At 57.6% G+C, this 23,711-nt stretch overlaps 1 protein-coding gene across 1 annotated transcript in view; it reads left to right on the top strand.

Annotated features, from left to right (window-relative positions):
- The window catches only part of MAD1L1 (mitotic arrest deficient 1 like 1), a 370,401-nt gene that overhangs the window by 142,784 nt on the left and 203,906 nt on the right, over positions 1–23,711 (top strand). Inside the window, exon 10 of the mRNA XM_007941221.1 lies at positions 18,141–18,285. Within this exon, the coding sequence (XP_007939412.1) occupies positions 18,141–18,285 (145 nt within the window). The remainder of the gene's footprint in view (positions 1–18,140; positions 18,286–23,711) is intronic.

The following is a 23,711-nucleotide window of genomic DNA, read 5'->3' on the forward strand; positions in this document are numbered from 1 at the left end:
CTCTGTAAATCTTCACCCAAATCCTAAAAAAAAAAAAAAAAAATATGGAAAGACTGAGAAACTGTCACAGACCAAAGGAGACTAAGACACCATGACAAGTTGTGGTGAGCGAATGGGATCCCGGCCCCAGAGAGGGCAGGAATGGGAAGGCCGGCCAGGTCCAAATCCAGTCTGGAGTTTGGTCACAGTGACGTTCCAGTGTCAGTGCATGTGCTCTGTGACGTATGAAGTTCCCATTCAGGGCACCTGAGTGAGGGGTGTGTGGACCTCTCTGTTCTATCTTCGCCACTTTTTCGTAAGTCTGAAAGGATTCCCAATTACAGTTTGTTTCAAAGGAAAAAGCCCTCTGAGGTGGGGATTGTTGTCATTTTACAGATGAAACTGGGGCTTTCAAAGTATTTAATGTATCCATAGTTCTCTGGGGAGGAGCTGGCAGTAGCCGACCTGCCTGCATGTTGGCAGAGTGCCTGCGCTGTCCACCACCTACCCTGGCTTAGCCCCTGCACCTGTCCCCACTGTCCACCACCTACCTGTCCCTCAGCTCCGATGCAGCTGGGTCCATTCTCTCCCCCAACCCCTCCACTGTAGGGTCCTTGTAGAAAGGACCAATTCCTTCTCCACTGAATTAGTCCTTGCAGAAGCCTCGTGGACCATCTCCATGTATTTGAAGACAAACAGCTGGTTGTAAATGGCTCTGTTGTCGATATTAATTGCCATTGAGTTGTTAAAAAGAAATGGTGCACCGTCCTTGACAAGAATCCCCAGCCAGTCTGTTTCCCCCACTTGTTCCTTACCCAACTCCCATAGGTGGGACAGCTGGCAGACAGCAGAGGTGATCAAGACTCTTCCCTTGCCCCTTTGGAGTGGTCAGAGGCCCTGGGTGGCACAGACAGGTAATGCACTCGGCTGCTCACCAAAAGGTTGGGGGTTCGAGCCTACCCAGAGGCGCCTCGGAAGAAAGTCCTGGTGATTACTCTGGAAAATCAGCTGTTGGAAACACTGTGGAGACGACCCTACTCTGACACGGAGTTGCAGCACCTGGTTACTGGGTGGAACGTTCCCCAGGCTAGGCCAGGGCTCTTTGGGCAAGGTAGCCGTATGTGATTCTGGGAGAAAGCAAAGCCTGGGAAAGTTTAGATTTTATGGCAGCTGCACATAAGTCTGGACTTGAACTTACTTTTTGAAATAGATGTTGTGTCATTATTTTTTGACAAGTTCTGGAAACGTGTTTCTTCGGAAGGCATGCTCTTCAGAGCTCCATCAACGTGTGGAGGGTGGGTGATGTGACGTGGGCTTGGAGTAGGTGGCTGGGGATTTGATTGCTTTTCCTGGCTCCGGTCTGACTCTGTCTGTGACTACGCTGTCTGTCTGTCCCTGCGTTCTGCCACACTGCCTTTCCCTTTTAATCTGGGTGTGATGTTTCCAGCGTCCTCACCCTGCCTTGGGCATCGTGGGGCAGCAGGGTGGGGAGCAGGTGTCTGGGATGAACTGTCTGTGGAGAAGTCCCTTCTTTACCTGCAGGGATCGGGTAGGGTTGCATGGACTCGATCCCACGGCTGGTCAGTGGGGGCAGAGGGTGAGACGGAGGAAGCCAGCTTCACTCACTTCCCCTCCTGCCCCCGCTTGAGTAATAGCCCACCACTCGGCCACTGCTGAAGCTTCTCTTGGTGAACCCCTGCCCCAGGTTCTGGCCCCTTTCGCAGCCTGTGAATCTTCTGCTTAATGCCTTTGTGTACTTTTGCTTCATCGATAGTGGACAGTTAATGCTTCAGAGCAGCCATGGAGGGTCACAGTAGAGGTTTAACCTGGTTCTATTTAAGAGGTTAACTCTTTGGCACTTTGATTTCTGTATCAACTTGACATGTCTTTTGGAATGTCATAGACGAGTATCCTTCCTTCCATCCATCTATCCATCCATCCATCATCCATCCATCCACTCATCCACCCATCCATTCACTCAGTCACCTTTCCTTCTTTGCTTCTTTCCTTCCTTCATCTATCCACCCATCCACTGACCCATCAACCCATCCATCCATCCATCATCAGCCCACCAACCTGTCCATCCATCCACTCATCCATGCATCCGTCCTTCATCGACCCATCAGCCTGTCTATCCATCCACTCATCCATCCATCCATTCACTTACCTTTCCTTCCTTGTTTCTTTCCTTCCTTATTTCATCTATCCACCCATCCATCGACCCATCAACCCTTCCATTCATCCATCATCGACCCATCAACCTGAGCATCTATCCACTCATCCATCCATCCATTCACTTCCTTTCTTGCTTCTTTCTTTCCTTCCATTCACTGACCCATCAACTCATCCATCCTTCATCTAGCCAGCAAGTAGCAACTCACTGGTCACCTGCCTGTGTAGAGCCCATTGCTGAGTGCTGAGAAAGGGGGTTGGGCACATGGACATACAGCTGGAATCCTGTAACTGTCCTAGAACATGCCTGGGTGGTGGGATGCTGTTTAGGTGCTGAAGGGCAGACTCTCTGAGGAGGTGATGTGTGTCTTAAGAGATGAGGAGGAAATAGCGGTGCAGAGGCCTGTGGGAGCGGGAGCAGCGGGCCACAGGGGACCTGGGATGGGGGTCAGCTTGGCACATCTGAGGGGCAGAAAGTGGGAGAAGTGGCTGGAACCCAGTGACCCAGGGAGGGGAGAGATGTGAGAGAGATAGTGAGGAACCAGGCCAGGCGGAGGCACGGTGGAAGGTTGGATGGTTTCCCAACAGGGGTAGATGCCACTGCAGGTTCTGAGCCGGGCCATGATGAAACATGACGTGAGTCCCAAGGTCCCTTTGCTATTTCAGAGGACCCTTTCCCCACCCCACTGCCTGTTTCTGGTGGCCCCTTTGGACTGTAGGGCCTGGGGAGGCCCATTGTCACCTGTGGCCTGCACAGCTTTGCCGGGGCTCAGCAGGTCTTTGTGGAGGGCCTCTGATCGGGCTGCTGGCGTTGCTGGGCCGCAATCAGTTAGAAGCACTCCTGCCTCCTGCCCCCACCCCCTTGTCTGGGGCAAGACAGGGTGGGGGTGTGTTAAGACATGCTTATTGCCGCTGGCCTGCTGTCACGGGCCTGCTCGACCCAGGGAACACCTCTCTGCTGGCAGCTGGGACAGCCGCTTCTGTCTAGCGTCACACAGAGAGTAAACAGAGGGTCCAACTCTAAGCCGTGCTTTGAAACCCAATGCAACAACCCCTTCACCTTTCCAGGACTGAGACCACAACTGAGAGCCTGGCGAGAGGAAAAGGAGTTGGATGCTGCACTCTGTGAAGCGGAAACTATGGGCACTGCCCCTTTCTCATGGCACGTCGCCGGCCTCCTGCTGCCTGGCTCCTGCCTCGGGTCTGTGCCCAGGGCTCTAGTCCCCGGTGGAGGAGAGCAGGAAGGAGACCCATTTGATTGTGCTTCAGAACCTGCCTTCAGTCAGCAGGTGTCTTCCTTGAAAACTGCAATACACGGTAGCTACCAAGAGCAGGCAGCTGGAAGTTTCTAGAAAAATTCCCTCTGCTGCCGCTGAAATCAGCCCCCCTGTCCCCACTGCTCTTGACCTGTATACAGAGTTTTGAAGGAAAGAACTTCCGTGGATTCGAGTCATTGCAGATGCAGCCCTGGGGCCCCCGCTGCTCCCTCTCTGCTGCAGTATTCTTTTCTTCCGAGGTGCGTCTTAGCTCTTGGAGCACCTGCCTGGCCTCCCTGCACGTGTGCACACACTGTCCTCGAGTCCCCTTTCACTGCCCATCTCAACAGAGGGGGGCAATTAAGAGAAGTCTGATCCATCACTGAGCATGCCTTCTGCAGGGCGGCTCATGGCCAGCTCGGGCGGCGGGAGCGGCAGTGTGGATTAGCACCTCGCTGTCCCCCGCCGGCTTTGTCATGCTCCCCTCGCTGATGGAGTGATTTGTCTGCAGTCACTAATGACAGGGACTCTGTCAGCGAGTCCCTTTAATTACCGTGTTACAGAGACTTCACTGGTCGCACGGCCGTGTCAATATCTCCCTCGGAGTCGGTACCACGTGCCCAGGTCCCTCCCCACTTTCTGTTGGATCTGAGGTGCTGGAGGGTGGCTCCCACTCCTTCCTGTCAGGTGTCCTGTCCTGACACAGCTCTTTAGGGAAGGGTCCGTGTTTATGACCTCACTTGCCGGCCCCCTGGTTATGGCCTGCCCGAGGAGGCATTGGGCCTGGCATGCTCCTGGGGGGTGGAGTCCCTTGTGGGTGGGGGCTTGAGGACCCGTGTGAACACTAGCGGACTGCAGACGCCAGAAGGCCACCAGCCACCACTGCTGTGATGACGGCCGTTCCTCGCCTCCTTTGCAAGCACCGTGCCAGCTGACTGACTAGTGCTCAGACTGTCAGGTGAAATACGGTGGCAGCAGAGTGGGGAGATGACTCGGTGGCACATAACAACAACAACAACAGTAGAGGGGTTTGTTTAAATAAGATGTTGTTGGTGTTGGTGGCATTGAGTTGATGACAACTCGGCGATCCCCTGACAGAGGAGAACTGTTCCGTAGAGTTCTTTTAGGCTGTCAGCTGTGCAGAAGCAGACGGCCACACCTTTCTCCTGCTGAGGGGCTGGTGGGTTCGAAATGCAGACTTCTCGATTAGCAGCTGAGTGCTTAACCACCGTGCCACCGAGCCTCCTAAAACGCTAGCACCACGATGTGAGTCCAGCTGCCGTGGCGTCGGCTCTGACTCGTGGTGCCCCCGGCACGTTGGGGCGGAGCTGCCTCCATAGAGTTTCCAACCAACACCAAACCCAAACTCACTGCTATGGAGTTGGCTCTGACTCACAGCAAGCCCTCCTGGGGTTTCTGAGGCGGAGTCACTATGGAAGCAAATTGCCCAACCTTCTTTCCAGGGAGTGGCTGATGGGTTTGAACCGCCAGCCTTCCAGTTAGCAGTCAAGTGCCTTAGGCACTACGCCACCAGAGCTCCCCTCATAAGGATTCACTCACTCACTGCTGTGGAGCTGATTCAACTCACAGTCCCCCCTCCCTGGGTTTCCAAGGTGGCACCTCTGTGGAAGCAGACTGCCCAGCCTTCCTTCCGAGGAGTTTCCCGTGGACCCAACTCACAGTGACCCTCCTTGGGTCTCAGGCAGCATCTCTATGGACACAGCTTGCCCAACCTTCCCTCCGGGGAGTTTCCAGAGGACCCGGCTCACAGTGACCCTCCCTGGGTCTCCGAGGAGGCATCTCCATGGACGCAGCTCACCTGCCTTCCTCCCAAGGAGTGGCTGTGGCTTGTTTTTCGGTAGCCTTGTCAGGCCTTTCCCTCATGGTGCCTCTGGGGACATTCAGGAGCCTGGAAAACCAGCGAATGAGTTGTTCTTGGTATGGGCACGTTCGCACCATGTCCTCATCACGTGATGTCCTATTTCACCGGCCGTATCGTGGCGTTGAGTGAAGTCCCTGCCTGCCAGCCTACACATGCAGATCAAGTGTCCGTGAGCAGTGGGGTGGGTTTGAACGTTCTGGTTGCTTTCTCGTTGCTTCTGTCAGAGCCTTGTGCTGGATGTTGTAATGTGTGAGAGCCCGCGCTCAGCACAGCTCCGTAAGTGACGTCTGAGCCCCGAGCAGGAAGGCGCGCCCTGCTTGAACCAGGGCTATGGGCGTGGGCTCCGCAGTCGCCCCCACCCCAGTCTCACGTCTGCTTCTGAGCCTGAGCCCAGCCTTCAGCCTTGCTGGGCCTCACTGTCCTTCTGTTTCAAACGAGGGCTGATGGTTCCTGCCTCCTTGCTGCCGTGAGGACTACACAGGCCGAAGCTTGCCAGGTGCTCAGCGTGGCACCCGGGACAGGGTCTGTGCCACGAGATGGCAGCTGCTGGCCTGTGATGAGGATGATGGTGATGATGATGACGATGGCCATTGTCCGTCCCGTCACCATCGTCCCTGTTCAGGCACTGGGCCCCCCCAGAGAGCGGCTCTTCCCCGACACGCCTGGGGCTGCGCCCTGGAGTCCACCCGAGGGCAGCAAGTTGGCTTTTGTGGGGGGCCTCAGTGTACTTTTGTGTTTGAATGCCGAGGAGCCCCCAGCAAGGGACGATGTGTTTGTCACATGTGCTTGTTCCTGGGTGTGGGTGGTGACTGTCCCCTGTGCCGTTGCTCCTGCTGTTACATGCTTCCTGGGTGGCTGGGTGAAGAGCCTGTTGTCCTGGCTTCCTGGTGCCTCTCTGAGATGCACTTATGCTGTCCTGAGAGCGGGGGCTGGTCTGCTCTGTCCTCTTCTCAGTCCCGAGGGGCCCCGTGCACCCAGCAATCCACAGAGCCTGGGTGGCTGCACTGTGAGTCCCCTCGCACCTCGGTCTTCTGCAGGTGCACTGCTGTGTCCCTGGTGTGTCTGATGACTCAGGGTGCCCCTTCCATTCACATGTTCAGAACATTCCTCCCGGCTTCCTCCTTGGCACTGGGGGGGCCTCTGCCCTCTGCAGCGTGTGGCACCTGGTCTGACGTGGAGATGGAGTGTGCCACCATGGAGGGGCTCCAGTGTTTTGGGAACGTTTTGGGGCTGCCCCTCACCCCAATGAGAGTGTGGCGAGTGGAGAGCTGTTCGAGGGGGGGGCAGCACCCAAAGGGACCTGATGGAAGGGTGGGTGAGTAAGGGGGCCCAGAGCAGACGCAGGAGAAAGAGGAGGGCTTTGGAGCAGAGGGGCTCGAGCCCGGCCAGGGTGGAAGAGGTGGTCCTGGAGGAGGGACGACACCGTGGCAGAGGGTTGAACCGTGGCTGGGCCATGGGAAACCATCCTGGTGGCCGTGGGCTCCCCAGCTGACCACCGCAGAGAAGGCCCAGCTCTGTAGCAGCTAGAGGGGCTTTGGACCGGGAGGGGCTGCTGTTCCAGCTCGCAGGGTCCTGGCGGCCCCCTGGTTCTGCTTTGCAGCAGGAGGAGCCTCTGGGATCTTCTTTATGTAAAACGCTTTGTAAGCACTTACCATTCTCAGCATTTAAATGGCCCATTCTTTTTACTGTTGTCTCCAATGGGCGTGCAGCTCGGCCAGTCCTTTGCCTGTGTATGTGGTGTTGTCCGGGCGGCTCTGAGATGCTGACCTCGACAGATGGAGTCTCCAGCCCGACTTCCTGGGAACGAGGTGTGAGGAGCACTTTCCTCTGTTACCAGCCTCTCCTCCTGCAGGGACCACATACCTTAAGGGATGCTGAGAGCTGGGGATTGTCCTGTGGAGCTGGGGGGATGCCCGCCTGTGGAATAAATGTGGCCCATGGACACTGGCCTCCAACATGGCAGCTCCTCCTGGGGGGGCCAGAGACCCCGGGTCCTCCCTGGGACGTGGTCTCTGGGGCAGTGTCTCTGGGGGCCTGCAGCCCTGTATCCGGGGATGGTGTCTGTGGGAGCTTGCACCCCTTTCCCCAGGGACAGTATCTCAGGGGCCTGCAGCCCTGTACCCAGGATGTGTCTGGGCCACACACGCATGTCAGCCCTGCAGATGCCTGTGTCTGGGTGTTCTTGTTTGTGCTCTGGTTCAAGTGGCTTCCCTTCGTGTGAGATGTTTCCAGTCCACCGGGCCCTGCCCTGGGCATGAGCACCGATTCTTCAGTAGCCTGCAGATATGCAGGTCAGGTCAGGCTGCATTGTTCCCAGTGGGACCCTGGTTCCTGCCGTGTCTCCAGGGTTGGACTGGGTCTGTGTGATTGGTGTGCAGGGCCGCCCAGGAGACTCTGTAGCCCCTCTCTCTGAGCTTGTGTGGGGGCTTCTGAGACAGGGCTGGTGCTCTGTTCTGTTGGTGGCAGGTTTAGGCCTGGAGATGTCTGTGGGGCACTTGCCAGAGGACATCAGGGTACAGATTCTCCTCTGGTGTCCAGGGCTCGTTCCCCAGGACAGGCCACAAAACAAGGCTCAGTACATTTTCAAAGACTGAAGTCGTATGACGTGTGTCCTCCAACCACCATGGGGGAAATCAGTAGCAGGAGGAGACTTGGAAACTTCATACACATGCAAGTTAGACACCACGCTCCTGGACGAGCATTCGGCCGAAGAAGAGCTCATGAGGAAGTGAGAAGCTCCCCGAGATGAACGGGCTGTGAGCACGGCCCAGCCCGGCCGGGGAGGGTAGGGTTCCAGGAGGGTTATGGCTGGAAGGGCCCACACTGAGGATGAGGGAAGGTCACAAATCAGCGACTTAGTCTTCCACCTTCAGAAGCTGAGGAAAGAGCCAACTAAACCCAAAGCAGGCTGACGGGAGGCCATAAAGGTTACGGTGGGGGTAAGTGGAACCGAGTAGGGGGACAGGGAAACAGCTGAGCATGTTTCCTGGGCCCTGTGGGGTCGCCGCCCCTTGTGAGGCCGTTTCCTGCCCCGTCCTCAGATCTCAGTTGCCCGGCCAACAGCTGCCCCTTCCTTCCCGGGAGGTGCCCTTGTGCTGGGGAGCCAACATGTACCTTCTTCATCTCGCCTGCTTCCGGCTGCTGGGCTCAGGGCTCTGTTGTCTCCCTGCCTCCCTGCCTCCCTGTCATATCATCTTCATTTGTGAATAAGCAGCTCTTGTGTTCCAGCGTGGGCCCATGTTACAGTATGTAACACTGTGTTCCAGCATGGGCCGTGTTCCAGCATGGACCTGTGTTACAGCATGTAACTCTGTTAAAGCCTTGGCCATGTTCCAGTATATTCCAGCATGGGCCATGTTATAATGTGTAACACCGTGTTCCAGCATGGACCTTTGTTACAACAAGTTACAGCATGGGCCATGTTACAGCAGTAACACTGTGTTAAAACATTGGCCATGTTCCAGTATGTTCCAGCATGGGGCATGTTATAGCATGTAACACCATGCTACAGCATGGGCCCTGTTCCAGCATAGGCCACGTTACAGTATGTAACACAGTGTTGCAGCTTTGGCCATGTTCCAGTATGTTGCAGCACGGGCCATGTTATAGCATATGGCACTGTTACAGCCTAGGCCATGTTCCAATGTGTTACAGCATGGGCCATGTTCCACCATGAGCCTGTGAGTTACAGTGTGGGCCAGGTTACAGCGTGTAACAATTGTTACAGACTGGGCCATGTTCCAGTGTGTTCCACCATGAGCCTGTGTTACATGTTCTGGCGTGGGTCGTGGTCCGGTGGGAGAAGCCCAGCTGTGCACCTGCTCTGCCCTGTAGGTGAGCTGGTCCTGTAGGTGAGCCTGGCCTTGAAGCCCCACTTCCCTTTAGTCAAGGGCCAGGCACACGTGATCTCAGTGCTGTTCCAGGACGTGGGGTGCTTTGCCTTAAAGGGTCCTTTTGTAGAGAAAGGCCCTTGTTACTTGCTCTCAGAAGTCAGGTGTGGGGACAGGGGCTTGCACACAGGAATGGGACTCACTACTCGGCCAGCCCTGATGCAGGTTGTGCTCCGGTCTCTGAGTCTGACAGTGGGGCCAGGCCAGACCTTGCACACTGTCTTGGATGTGACCCTCTGGCTGGGCTCCGAGCCTGGGCTAGGATGGTCTTTCTTCGCAGGCACACTGATCTGCTTCCTTCTCTGTGGGGGTCGGGGATAGTTCTGCCTGAGTAGAGGCTCCGACACGCCCGGTGTGCTGGTGCTGCCAGGACTAAGCACTGTGTGGTGATGTGGAGGCCGGCCTGTCGCTGGGAGACCCCTGAGAGGGAGAGTGCCGTATTCTGCTGCCGGGGGCTGGCTCATCACAGGCAAGGCTGTGCCGTTGGGCAGAGAGGTGGCCCGGCAGACAGCCCAGCGCGAGACTTGGGGTTCCTGAGATGGCTGCGAAGGGGACAGCCCAGCCCAGCGCGAGACTTGGGGCTCCTGAGATGGCTGCGAAGGGGACAGCCCAGCCCAGCGCGAGACTTGGGGCTCCTGAGATGGCTGCGAAGGGGACAGCCCAGCCCAGCGCGAGACTTGGGGCTCCTGAGATGGCTGCGAAGGGGACAGCCCAGCCCAGCGCGAGACTTGGGGCTCCTGAGATGGCTGCGAAGGGGACAGCCCAGCCCAGCACGAGACTTGGGGCTGTTGCTTGAACAAGTCTTCCCCAGCTGCGCTCTGATGGCAGGATCATGGCTGTGTCCTTTTGCCCAGATGGGTGCTGGGTAACTGGAGGCTGCATTGGATTGGGGTGTCAGGTCACCACAGCTGTGTGGGGGAGCTGACAGGGATGGATGACAAGGGCCTTGGTGGCAGACACTCGGCTACAAACCCAAATCCACCCAGGGGTGCTAAGGAAGAAAAGTCTGGCAGAGTACGTCCATGAGATTACAGCCAAGAAAACCCCACTGATGTGGCAGCATACGTCCGTAAGGTCACAGTCTAGGGAGCCCCGCTGGGCTCAGCTCGACGATGCCCAGGCCACCAGGAGTCAGAAGGGACTTGGTGGCAGCAGGTTGGGACTCAGGTGAGCCTGAGTCTGACTCTGCTGCATTGGTGGTCAGCTGGGTGACCCTCCACATGCTGCCCCTGAGCCTGGGTCTCCACGTCTGCAGACAAGGCTAATGGCCACAGAATGTGGGATATGGTAGTGGGGCACTGTGTGGGCAGTACCTAGCGGTGGGCAGTACATGCTGGCTGGGTGGGCATTATGTGGCAGTGGGCAGTTCATGGTGGCTGTGTGGACAGTACCTGGCGGTGGGCAGTACGTGGTGGCTGTGTGGGCTATATGTGGCGGGGGACAGTATGTGGCAGTGGGCAGTTCATGGTGACTGTGGACAGTACCTGGTGGTGGGCAGTGTTGGACACCTCTGGTCTGACATGTATCCTTTGTCTCCCGGCCCCGGGCAGAAGGCCTTGCTGGGTGTGAGCACATTCCTGTGGTCCCCTCGCCAGGTCTCCTGGCTGGGCCTTGGCAGTCTGGGGGGCAGTAGGGGTGCGTGGGGCTTGAGTGTCTCTTTGTGGGAGAGTCATTCAGTGGGAAGATTGCGTCCTGAGTGCCGGGGCTGCAGCGCAGAAGCTGCGACAATGGCCCATGAGATCAGCTTTCTCCAGAGCTCTGCTCACCGGGCTGCGTTTCCTGTCTCCTAATCTGTGCACAGCAGCTGGGCTGGCCGGTATCATGCCGCCGCGCGTGCTTCCTGCCTGCGCTGGCTCGCACTCCCCTTCTGTCTGGGGGGGCGTGATGGGGTGCGGCAGGGATCGGGCACCCCGCCTCACCTGCTCAGAGAGGCCGTGCAGGGCGTCTGGGCCTGTGGATGCAGCCCCTCCTCTCTAAGTCAGGGTTCCCTGGCCTCCCTAGTCCCCGACTTGGGGCCATGTGAGGTGCCTGCACAGGCTGGGGTGCCCGTGGCTGAACCCCCTCATAGACAGGCTCCTCCTCCACGCCCTTCAGAGCCGGGGCTCATTCTCCTGACAGGCCCTTCCGCACTCTCTCCGGGGGACTGACGGCATCTCCCTCTGGGTTGTCTGCTGCCCCGGGTGAGTGACCTGCCTCCTTTTCGCCACCTCCTAGCCTGTCCCCCGGGACTCCTGACACCTGTGGGGACATGCACATTCACAGTGTGAGGAGCATCATCACTTCGTGGTGTCGGCATCCCTGCCTGTTCGCTCCCTCCGAATTAGACCCATGTGGAGAGTCAGGCTCAGCCAAGGAGAGCCAGTGCCTGGGGCCGCACGGGGTTGACTGGGATTCCTCTCCCACCTTGCCATCCTCCTGGGCCCAGGACCCTTTGTCCTCTGCTCAGTACCAGGGAAGTATGCTGGAGGGCCTGACACTTGGGTGGGTTCCTTTCACCAAACAAACTAGAAGAACCAGACCCAGTGGCTGACAGTTGGTTACAGCTCATGGCAACCTGTGTACATCACATGGGGTTCTCTGCGGCTGGACTTTGGGAAGCATGGCGACATGTACACGTCAGAGGACCTGGGCTCCATGGGATTCTCCGCCGCTGAACTCTGGGAAGCACTTTTCTGGGTCTGTCTTCTGTGGCACCTCTGGGAAGGTCCCAACCACCACCTTGAGTAGCAAAGTGTTAAGCTTACACACCCAGGGACCAGTCCCTGGTGGCTTTGGATGAGTCGTCTTCCTGATGGGTTTGCCCACTGCAGATGGCTTCTGGGATTTTCCGTTGCTATGCAGGTGACCTCTCAGCTCGGCCGCCTTCAGCATTCCCCTTCCTGAGGCCTGTGCTTTCTGCCATGTCCCAGAGTCTTTCCCACCCATGGGACCAGCTCGGCCTGGTGCCCCGGCCAGCTGGACACGCACTTTAGAAAGCCCCCACCTTTAGGTCTGGCCCCATCCTGCGTGTCCCACCTGCCGTGTCCCTGCTCTGAGCCCAGCAGTGAAAGCCCCCTGCCCGTTAGGCCTAGCCCCATCCTGCGTGTCCCACCTGCCCTGTCCCTGCTCTGAGCTGTCACTGGGTGGCAGAGGTGTGCATTCACCTGTGTGGTGTCCGGAGCACCCAGGGGCTGGTGCACAGTGGGTGGAGGGAGGAACGCTGTGAGTACCCATCACGGGCCAGGCCTGCACGAGTCCTGCACACACACCCTTCCCTGTGAAATCTTGTGGGGCAGAGCCGTGTTCCAGTATCCATAGCCACACAGCCACTGAGTAGGGTCTGGCCCGAGCCCAGCCCGTCACTCTGCATGTCCCAGCTCTCCCTGGACAGTTTGCCCCTCTGTTTGTCCTAGGCCTTCCTGATGCCAGCCCATGGCAGGCTGGCCACCACCCGATCCATATTGGGGCTGTTTTCTCCTGAGACAGTGCCGTCACAGGAGCCCTACTGCCCTGTGCCCCTCTGTGCCATGTGAGCAGAGATGCCCCACGATCCTGATGGGCACTATCTTGCCGATAAAGGTTGCTGCTGTCTGCTTCCGTCCTTAAAGTTCAGAGAAGTGAGCTGTGTGGAGCTGGCATTTCTCAAGCTGAGTGTCAGCCCTCCAGACCCCCGCCAGGTGGGGGCAGGGAGGGGAGTACATGAGGAGTGTTCACAGGACGGTGAACCCTCAGCGCTCCCTGAGGCACAAGAGGCCTGGGAGCTGATGATCAACCACGCTCATCTCCTTCCTGTCTGTTCCACCAGAGGCATTTCTCTGAGCCAGGGGCCGGCATTGAGCAAGGGTCACGGTGCTGACCCTCCTCCCCAGGGAGCCAAGCGATGCATGCCTGCCCCCTCCAGGGACAGGTGTTCCTGGGCACCGAGCCCCAGTAGGGTTTGCCTCCTGCACATTGGGCAAGGTGGCAGCATCAGGGAAGGTTACGGGAGAGCAGGCCATGAGCCAGGTACGCCAGGGCAGCGGAGGGCACAAGGACCTGGTGTGGACCGTAGGCTGTGGGTGTTTGTAGGCTTGCTTGGCCTGCCCAGGTGGGTGTCTGCTGTGGACACTGGTGCCGTGGTGTCGGGCTGCTTACTGGAGGGCTGGCATCTCTTCCTTAGCCGCTCCTTTGGTCTCACTTGGTCTCTGCAGATGCTGCGTCTGGCCCCTTGCTCTTCAAAGCTGCTTCTCTTTCAGCCCCACCTCATCTGGGGACAGCCTTGGGACAGAGGCCCAGGTCAGCTCTGTGCTGCTGTGGCCTCGTCCACCTCCCAGGGCTTCCTACAGCCACTGCCCCACAGAGACGGTCACTGTCACCAGGACCATTATTCTTCTGCCTGTTTCACACTCACACTCATGTACACACATGCACTCACCCACATACATGCACCCACACCCACATGTTCACAAGCATGTACATGTGCACACACATGCACCCACACTCATGCATTCATAAACTCATGCACACACATGCCCTCACACTTACATGTTCACACACATGCACATGTGTACATAGTACACTCACACTTGTGCACTGACACTCACATGAATTCATATACTCGCAGTCATGCACTCACACTCACCCTCCCAACATACACATGCTCACACATTTGTACACATACACTCACATGCACTTATGCACACACATGCGCTCATACACTTAAATCCACACAGACATGCACTCACACTGATGGGTGAGAGGCCCCACTGTAGGCTTGTGGGCACTGAGCCCTGTTCCTCAGGACCCCAAGAGCAAAGAGCCATCTGGGACCTTGTTTGAATAAAAGTTTTATTAATACGGTCCTGGGTTTTTTGTTTTTTTTTTTGGTAATTATTCAATGTAGTTATTAAGACCCAGTAAGTACACAGACCCACCAGCCACTCCTCGGAAGGAAGATGGGGCAATCTACTTCCGTAGTGATACTGCCTCGAAAACCCAAGGAGGGGTCGCTATGAGTCGGGTCCGACTCGACGGCACATAACAACAACAACAACAAAGTACACAGACAGAGTCAGATGCTCTGGTGGTGCGGTGCCTAAGGCATTTGACTACTAACCAGAAGGCTGGCAGTTCAAACCTACCAGCCGCTCCTCGGAAGGAAGACGGGGCAATCCACTTCTGGGAAGATGTACAGTCTCAGAAACCCAGCAGAGGTATGATGTATCTTAACCCCTTGGGGACCTCCAGGGGCTCAGCCTAATTAGTGTGTCCTAATTAGTGTGTCCGGCTAATCATCAGGGACAATCTGCAGGACTCAGCTTCCTGTGTCACCCTGTGTTGTGTGAGAACATCGTACCCAAGTGCTGCTGTCAGCAAGGTGATGTGTACCTCAGAACACTCCAAAATGCACCGCTGTTGAGTCAGACTCACAGCGACCCCTCCTTGGGTTTCTGAGGCAGCGTCTCCACAGAAGTGGATTGCCCAAATTTCCTTCCAAGGAGTGGCTGGTGGGTTTGAACCGCCAACCTTCTGGTTAGTAGTCAAATGCCTTAGGCACTATGCCACCAGAGCTCAGAGTCAGTCTTACTATGAATTTGGGCCTGGGCATGGTTATGCAGGCCTAGATAGATAGATAGACAGACAGATAGGTGATAGGTAGATAGACAGACAGATAGGTGATAGATAGGTAGATAGACAGATAGGTGATAGGTAGGTAGACAGACAGACAAACAGACAAGATGAGATAGATAGCTAGATGATAGATTGATAGATAGGATGAGATGATAGACAGATACATAGACAAGCAGCCAGGATGCTATAGACAGACAGATTGACAGCTTGATGAGGTAGGCAGACAGACAGACAAACAGATAGCAGCTGTGGAGTCCGCCCCAACTCATGACAACCTGTGGACGACAGTATGGAACATTGCCCGGTCCTGCGTCACCCCCACGATCACCAGAGTGTTGGGGTTTGTTGTTGTGGCCGTCATGCCAGTCTGTCTCACTGAAGGTCCACTGCCCCCCGCCGGCCTCTGCTTCACCAAACACACTGCCTTCCTGCAGCCGCTGGTCTGATGATGGGCCCAGAGCAAGGGTCCGGGTCTGCTGGCCGATTTTTGGAGACAGTCACCAGGGCTCTCTTCCCAGTCTGTGTTAGTCTGGAAGCCCCACTGAAACCTGTGTGCCACGAGTGACCCTGCTGGTGTGTGAACTGCTGGGGAGTGACATGGCTTCCAGGATCACAGCAGCATGCCAGCCAGCATGGTGTGACAGACGACACATGGCAGGGTGCCTACTTTCACTATCTGCTCACAGCCGGCCAAGACTCGGGGTGCTCAGGAAAGCGTGGCCGCCCTCCTCAGGGCTGACGCCGCCTGGCCAGGTCCTCTTCTGAGGCTGGTCTCCCTGGAGGTGGGTCACCCTACTCCGTCTGACTGCACAGACGCCCTTTCCTTAGTGGCCGGGTGTGTAGCACGGCTGGGTGCTGAGAGGGGGTGTGGGACCAGGATGCCACGTGTCCTGCAGAAGATCTCCCAGACGCCTCTCCACCTGTGGGTGTTGTGTTCCCTCGGTGCTCCTGGAAGTCGGCCTTCTTAGGGTTGGAGCTTTTGGATGAACGTTGCTGTCAGGTTGACGGAGGCCCCACAGCACACAGATGAGCTCTGAAAGGCCAGCCTGCTTCAGGTCGGCAGACCTGAGCTCTGAGGGGCCCCGATCAATGAACACTCCTGGTTCTCCCTCTGAGAACTGAGAACTTCACTTTGAACTCCCAAAGGTTTGCAGAAATGCCAGTGACCTTGGAGTTCAACCCCACCATGGGACTTGAGAGTTAATTTTTTATGAGTTTTCTCTTTACCTTACAAGAAAGGCTGAGGTTGAATGGGGAGACTATTCCTGTCAGGAAAGAGCCAGTGGCATGGACCCTGGTGTAGGCGTGCAGAGCCGGTGGCATGGGCCCCGGTGTTGGTGTGCAGAGCTGGCGGTGTGGGCCCTGGTGTTGGCCTGTAGAGCCGTGGCGTGGCCCTAGTATTGGGGATGGGGCCCTGGGACTTGGCTTCCCAGATGCTACTGAGCTGTGGTGCCATGGCTTGTGGGGCCTGTGGGGTGAGCTGCCCTTTCTGATGGAACCTGGGCTCCCCCTCATTCACGTTCAGGGATGGGGCGCGCTGTGCAGTGGCAGGTGGTTTGAAAACCCAGTTTGGGGCTGGATTCCTGGAGTCGGCAGAAGACTGCTTGCCTATGTAGGTGGACCCGCCACTGGGCCGTTTGTCCCCGTCTTCCTGCTGACTCGGTGGTTCCTCCTGTCTGCATACCAGGACCCCAGGTCTCCCCGCCTAGCTCTTTGCCGGTTCTGGCGTGATGGTGCTCTATTTCGCACTTTTAAAACAGAGGAAACACCCCCTTGGACTTCATGTCCCTTCCAGCTGTCAGGCTTCCTCCTACCGTCCTTCGCCTGTGTAAGGGCAGGGTTGCGTGTGGTCCGGTCCCGCCTGCTGTCCTGTTCCCTTGTTCTCTGCCACCCCACGGCATCCTCACTTCTCACCTCTCTCGTCTCCCCTCCTCTTCCTCCTCATAGCTCCAGTCCCAGGGTTCCCTGAGACAGCAGGCACAGTGCCTTCTCCTTCAGTGTCCTCTGGGCCCCCCCCCCCCGAGATGAGCAGGTAGCCCCCCCGCCCCTTCAGGGCACCCACGACTGTCCTCTGTCCCCTCTCCTCCCTCCCTTAGCTCCTCAGGGGAGCACATTTCCTTCCAGCCCGTCACAGTGTCAGCGTGTCAGTGAGTTGTCCATCTGCCCCCACGCCGGGCGCTGTGCTGGGACCAGGCCTCTAAGCCGTTGTGAGTGCTCCCTGTGTCCCATGGCCTGAGGACCGGCACTGCCACCCCTCTCAGAGTCTGCGGCTCTCTGTCCCTCCCAGCTGCCTGCACATAGCCCTGCGCCCAGTCACGGCCCTGTGCCTGGTGGGCAGCACGTCTCTCAGAGCCGGTTCTGTGCTCCCCAAGGTGCCCGCCATCGAGTGAGGCCCTGGGCTTGTTGGGGAGGCCCTCAGCCGCGACTCTGACGCCTGCAAATGTGAGGGCTTGGTGCTCCCCACCTGCAGGCTTGGGACATGTACATGTGGCCATTTCAGGTTCCGGGAGCAGTGGCAGTGCACCTGGGCCCCAAGGGTCTGTGTGGAGGGCTGGCTGCAGCATGGGCCCCCACCCCACCGTGCTCTGCGGCACAGGCCCTCACCTCGTCAGTGTCCGCGCTGTGCCCTGCCACCTGCCCCAGCCCTGTCTGTGCCTGTGCACAGGACTGACCAGCGCAGAGCAAGGGTACAATTGGTGAGGGTGGGCTGAGGCTGAGGCCGTGGGCCTGGAGTGGGAGGGAGACACTTAGAGCGCAGAGCCGGCCGGAAGGTCAGCAGCTCTGGTGGGGCGAAGGCACTTCCCGGACCCCGCCTTAGCGCCCGTTGCCTCCGGTCAGCCCCAGTGGGGCAGCAGGCTCCCCGGGCCGCAGACGCGCCTCAGGCCTTGGCTCTGCTATGCTCGTGGAACGGCTAGGCGCTGCCACCCCACGCACATCTGTCACTGTGAGTCAGGGACGCACCGTGATTGGGCTCATTCAGAGCCAGCTCGGCAATCGTGCTCCCACAATCTGCCCCATTGTGTGTGGAGCGGGCCGCCTCCGCCATGCGTTCCGGGATCACCCAGGGTGTCGGCTGGGAGTCCAGAAACTCCTGAAAGGTACTAAGTAGCTATTCAGAGTGAGGAAGTGATGGCGCACATGTGCGGCGGTGCCGTCTCAGGCTTCAGGAGCGCCCATAGCAAGGGCCCGCCTGGGGGGCTGGGGGGGCTGTGCTGGGGGCGCTGCACCAGCCTCACGTCGGCCCTGGGCTCTGCGTGTGGCCATTGCAGGTTCCAGGAGCAGTGGCAGTGCATCCCGGGCCCCGAGGGTCTGTGTGGGGGCTGTGTTGGGGGTTGGGTGCACCGGCCTCACGTCGACCCTTTGCCCTTGCAGTGCCCGAGGGCTGGAGAAGGCCCGGCAGCAGCTTCAGGACGAGGTCCGCCAGGTGGGCAGCCGGCTGCTGGAGGAGCGCAAGCGGCGGGAGACCAGTGAGGCTCAGGCCCGGAGGCTGCAGAAGCGAGTCCTGCTGCTGACCAAGGTACGGCCCCGGGCAGAGCCTCCCCCAGCGCCACGTGTGTCTGTGTGTGTGGGGGGGTCTGGGTAGACCCTTCCTCAGTCACCCCATGTCCACTCCTGCACTCCTGCAGGTGGCTCTCCTCCCAAACGCCACGTGTCCACCCCTGTTGTCCTCTCTGGGCAACCCGCACCTGTCAAAACCTGCCCCAAGTCGGGGCCCCTTTCGCTCCAGGGTCTGTTTCCTGCTTCTGTCTCTGTCTGTCGGTGTGACTCGGGGCCGCCCGTGAGTCCCAGCTCCCGGTCAGCTTGCCTTCTCTCTGCCCACAGGGCAGGTTGTGCATTTAGCCAAGCCACACGGGTTCCTCCTGGGTGGTCCTGAGGGCTCTCACAGGACCACGTGCAGTTCCCCACACGCACTCTCATCTCTTGGAGAGCCAGGGCCCAGTGTGGAGCCCACTCCAGCACCCGGTGTCTACCACAGCATGTGTGGGGCCCTGGGAGCGTATGTGCAGGCCTGGTGGGTACACGGCTGACGGTGTGGGGTTGGCGCTCTGGCCCGCTGTGTCCCTGTGCCCTCACACATGGGGGTCCATGCACTCTGACCAGGGATAGGAGCCCACCCTCTTCCTCAGTGCTGGGTGAGTGCAGGTTAAGCTGCAGGGGCCGGGTTGAAGACTGTCACCATCTTCCAGATGCCCCGAGCAGTGTGTCCTTGTCCCTAGCCCCCGCCGCGCCGCCTCCGCCACCTCCACCGCCTCCGCGGCCCAGAGCTCAAGTTAATTGTTCTGCTCGAGGAGGTTCTGATGTCTGGCTCGATAGGCAGAGCCCACTGGAGCGTGACTGGTTTGTGAGTCTTTCTGAACACGTTGCCTTGGATGCTGGAGCTTCAGCAGATGAGGGAGGAACAGGCCCAGGTCTGTCCTCAGATGCTCTCGGGGTGGGGGTGGGGATGGGGTGCCGGCCTTGAGCTGGTTCTTAGTGAGTCGAGGGCTGTTGCTGCCCCCAGGTCTTGGGGACGGTGGAGCCCAGGACACAGTGGCATTCATGCCTGGCTGACACTGGCCTGCCCTTGATTGCTTCTGATGAAAACCAGTGCTCCTGGGCCTGCTGGTCGGAGCTCCGAGGACCTGAGCCCAGAGACTTGAAGCCTGTGTCCTGTGGTCTCTCCAGCAAGTTCCTGACAGCCCCTGCTGCCTCTTCCAAGAGGGCCCACCTTGCTCTTGGCCACCACTTGGAGCCACCGGTCTGAGGCTTCTGGGAAAGTTGGCTCAGCTGGCCTCTGCACTCAGTCCTCGATGCTGACTTGGAAGCCCCAGCTTTGTAGGTCGACCCCAGAGAGGAGAAATTCCAGAAGTTTTCAGGCCTCATTTTCTCAGCTACCTCTGGCAGAGACGGGATGGTCTCTGGAGCAGGTCCTCAGCACCCAGCTCCCATCTTCCCGATGGCTCCTTTCGTGTCTTCCCTAAACACTTAACTGGTCCCCGCTCGGGCTGCTGATACACACGGCCATGCCTGGGAGACTTGCACCTGCATCTCACGTGCAGTCACTGTTCTGCGAGGGTGCCTTCTGGGGATAAGCCACGAGCAGTGTGTGAGTGAGAAGTCCGCTTGTAAAGATGTTGCCTGTAGGACCCAAATGTTTGGAAACGGGAAAGATGCTGACACAGCGACACAGGTGACCTGACCACAGCCGGTGAGGGCCTTCTGTCCACAGTCAGAGAGCCGATACACGTCCTCCCCAAGGTGGTCTGGCAGGGGTCCAAGATCCTGGAACGCAGATGAGGCAGGCGCTGGCAGGTGTCTTGAGCTGATGTTCTTGGCGACAAGAGGGAGGAGCTGCTGTGGTCCCTGCAGTGGGAAGCTTGGTGCCTGGGAGAGAGGAGGAGTCGACTGTCGGGGCCTCGGTTTCCCCACCTGCAAACCAGACAGCCCAGGTTGCGGCCCCCAGGGTCCCTGCGAGGGCTGACACGCAAATGTGCCTGTGGGCGTTACTCAGATAGTGCTGGGCACCAGCCTTCCCAGGCCTCGCCGGGACGGTGCTCCCGTGCGCGGCAGTGAGCTGGTGGACGCGCAGCCCGCTCCTCCTGCATGCCACTCCCACACTCCTCCTGCACTCCACTCCCACACTCCCCCCCCCGCTCTGCTCCCTCCCTCTGCCCCTGCGCTCCACCTGCACGCACTCCCTGAAGGAAGCCTGGGAAGCAGTCCCCCATGTCCAGGGTGAGGCCTGCCTGCCTACTGCGAGGACTTGTGATGCTGCAGGGACTGCCTGGACGTGGTAGCTGGGGACCTGTTGCTATCCCATGGGCCTGTCAGGGAGCCCAGCATGAGGCTGTGAGAGCAGGTGGGGCAGCATCCCAGGTGGGGCCTGCGGGCTGGCCAGGTGTCTGTGTGCTCACAGGTGTTGCTCATTCAGCAGGACGGCGGGGTGCTGGCCTGTTGGGTGCCGCGAGCATGACAGTGCAGTGTGGATGGGTCACCCTCTGCTCCTGGCCGGAGCCGGGATGGCGAGGGCTCGGGAGAGGGTCTTCCATGTCTTGAGCAGCCTAACCTTTTTCAGAACAGCCACTTCCTTCTTGAGAACAGTGCTAGGTTCAGAGACACTGTGAAGGAAGGGTGGCAGGTTCCTGTGAGCCCCAGCCCTGTTTTGTGATTAGCACCGTGTCTGATGTGGCACCTCTGTGGCAACAATGAGCCAGCACTGGTGTGTTGCTGTTCTCTGAAGCCCATGCTTCTGTCAGGTTCCTCAGTTTATAACCGATGCCCCTTTTCTGCCCAGGAGCCGTTCTGGGTCCCACGTCACGGGTTGTCATGCTGTCTCTCAGGCACCTCTGGCCTGGGACAGTTTCTCAGATGCTCTTTGGTTTTGATGACCCTGACAGCTTTGAAGAGCGCTTCTCAGATGTTTCGTAGGACGCCCCTCTTGGCACGGGTCTGATGCCTTTCTCATGAGGAGACTGGGTTATGGTTTTCCGGAGCCAAGACCAGAGGTGAAGGGCACAAACTGTCCACGTGACCTCCCGACATGGCCATGATCACCTGGCTGGCGTAGAGTGTGTCCGGCTTCTCCACATACCCTTCCCATACACAGGAAGGAAGTCAGCCCCACTGAAGGCGTGGACGGAGTTGGGCTCTACCTCCTCAAGGTGCAGGGTCCGCATGAGTGTTGCGGATTCCTCTGTGGGAGACTGTCTCTTCCCCCCGCTTCGGTACTGCTTCCTTTTGTCGCTCAGCTTGTTCCAGCTCTGACATTGCCTCCTCCTCCTTTGACAGGAAGTTGTGTGCAGTCCTTGTGAGCTTTTGTTTTGTTTTGGTTTGTGTTTGGCACTTCCTTCCTTCTGGTGCTCGCACGTACTGGAGGCATCTCGTATGTTTCTGTTCCTGCCGTTCCAGCCTGTGAGTGAGTTGGCCATCCCTCCCTCCCTCCGAGAGCTCTGCTTCCTCTCTCTCAGTGGAAAAGGGCGTTAGAAGCCAAGTTCGGGGTGCCGAGTGAGCTCATTGCTGACAGGTTCGCTGCCCCCAGGCCTCCCAAATGTGTATACACTCGTGTTTGTAAGTATTTTTATTTGTAGCTTTCTGCATCTGTATGAAGGAGCCCTTGTGGTGCAGCGTTTAAGTGCTTGGCTGCAAACCGAAAGGGTGAAGGTTTGAACCACCACCACTCGCTCTGCGGGAGAAAGATGAGGCAGTCTGTTTCCATAAAGATTTATGGCCTCAGAAATGCTATGGGGCAGTTCTCCTATGTCCTACAGGGTAACTGGAATTCAGAGCTGCCTCGCCAGCTCTGGGCTTGGTATCTCTGTAAAGCGAAACATGAGTTCAAACTGATGTCAGCAGTCCAGCTCTACCACCATATAGGGTTGTTCTGGCCTCCTCTGTTGCTTGCCTGTAAGCTCCTACTCTAACAGCAAGAAACACCTCCACCATCTCCCACTGTGGACTGGCTTGTTCAGTTCCAGAGCACACGTACAACAGGATCAAAACTGTTAATCTTGGACAATGACTTTTTAAAAACACTTTATTTAGAAATAATTATAAAGTTACAGGAAGTTGTAAACATAGTGCCCTTCACCCGGTTTTCCCCAGTGGTCACTTGTGCTATCATTGCAGTAGCAAAAGTAGGACCTTGACAATATGCCAGGGAGCATGTTTAGTTCTGTGTCATTTTGTCACGTGTAGATTCATGTCACCACCACTACCTCAGGGTCACACCACCTCCCTTCTTCCTCACCGGCCCCAACTCCTGGCGACCCCTGACCTGCTCTCTGCTCGATGTCACTTTGTGAACGCTGAGTTAATGGAGTCCGCCATCTGTGACCCTTTGAAGGTGATGTTCTCCACTCAGCGTAAAGCCCCTGGGATCCACCCAAGCCCTTCTGTGCATCAGTGGCTTGTTTCCTTCGCTGACTGAGTAGCATTCTGATCCGTGTGCATGCTCTACCATTTGCCAACTGAAGGACATTCCTGTTTATTCCACTTTTTGGCTCTTATAGATAAAGCCACTCTGAGTGATCACACATGCACTTTTGTGTGGCCAGCAACCTGTTCTCCTCTGGGTAAGTGCCCAGGAGTTCGGTTGCGGGTGGTGAGCGGTGACTTTCCAAGCTCACTGTCTTAGTCACCTGGGGCTGCCACAACAGAAGTGCCGAGGTGGATGGCCTTAACAAACAGAAATTTCTTCTCATGGCTTAGGAGGCTAGAAGTCCTAGTTCAGGGGACCAGCTTAGGGGAAGGTTCTCTCTGTCGGCTCTGAGGGAGGTCCTTGCCTCTTGTCAACATCTATGGGCCTGGTTGTCCTTGGAGATCTCCATGTGTCTTGGCATCAGTCTTCCCGGGATCTAGCAGGTTCCCAGCACAGGGACCCCAGGTTCAAAAACACACTGCTCCTGGCTCTTCTTTCTCGGTGGTACTGAGGTCCCTCTCTCTGGTCCCTTCTCTCTCCTTTTATCTCTTATATGAGAAAAAGTATTACAGGCCACATCCCAGGAAACGCCCCTTAAGGCTGTGATGGGATTGAGGGTGTGGCATCCCACTCTAATCCTCATACAACTGATTGGCTTGTCACATTGGATCACTTCATGGGGGATCATTACAGAACTGCCAAACACTGAGACTCGTGGGCCAGCCATGTTGATAGGTATTTTTGGAACAATCCGTGATGTTCACATGCCTGAAACCTCTGTCAGAGGTGCTGCCCTGAGAGTTTGGGAGGAGGCTCCTGGTGAAGCCAGGCACGATCTTTTCTCCATGTCTTGCTTGGCTTTGGCTCCCAGGGGGAGTGCTTCCTTGTTGACTGGCAGGTGGAGTGGATGGAGTCTCTGGAGTTGAGGCTCTTCATTCCTTCTATGCCAGAGTCGTATCACCTGGGTAAGGCGCAGAGGGCGGGGGGGTCGTATCACCTGGGTGAGGCGCAGAGGGCGGGGGGGTCGTACCACCTGGGTGAGGCGC

Source organism: Orycteropus afer, unplaced genomic scaffold, assembly GCF_000298275.1.
Source record: "Orycteropus afer afer isolate SDZICR_OR568_19922 unplaced genomic scaffold, OryAfe1.0 scaffold00006, whole genome shotgun sequence".
Lineage (NCBI taxonomy): Eukaryota > Metazoa > Chordata > Mammalia > Tubulidentata > Orycteropodidae > Orycteropus > Orycteropus afer.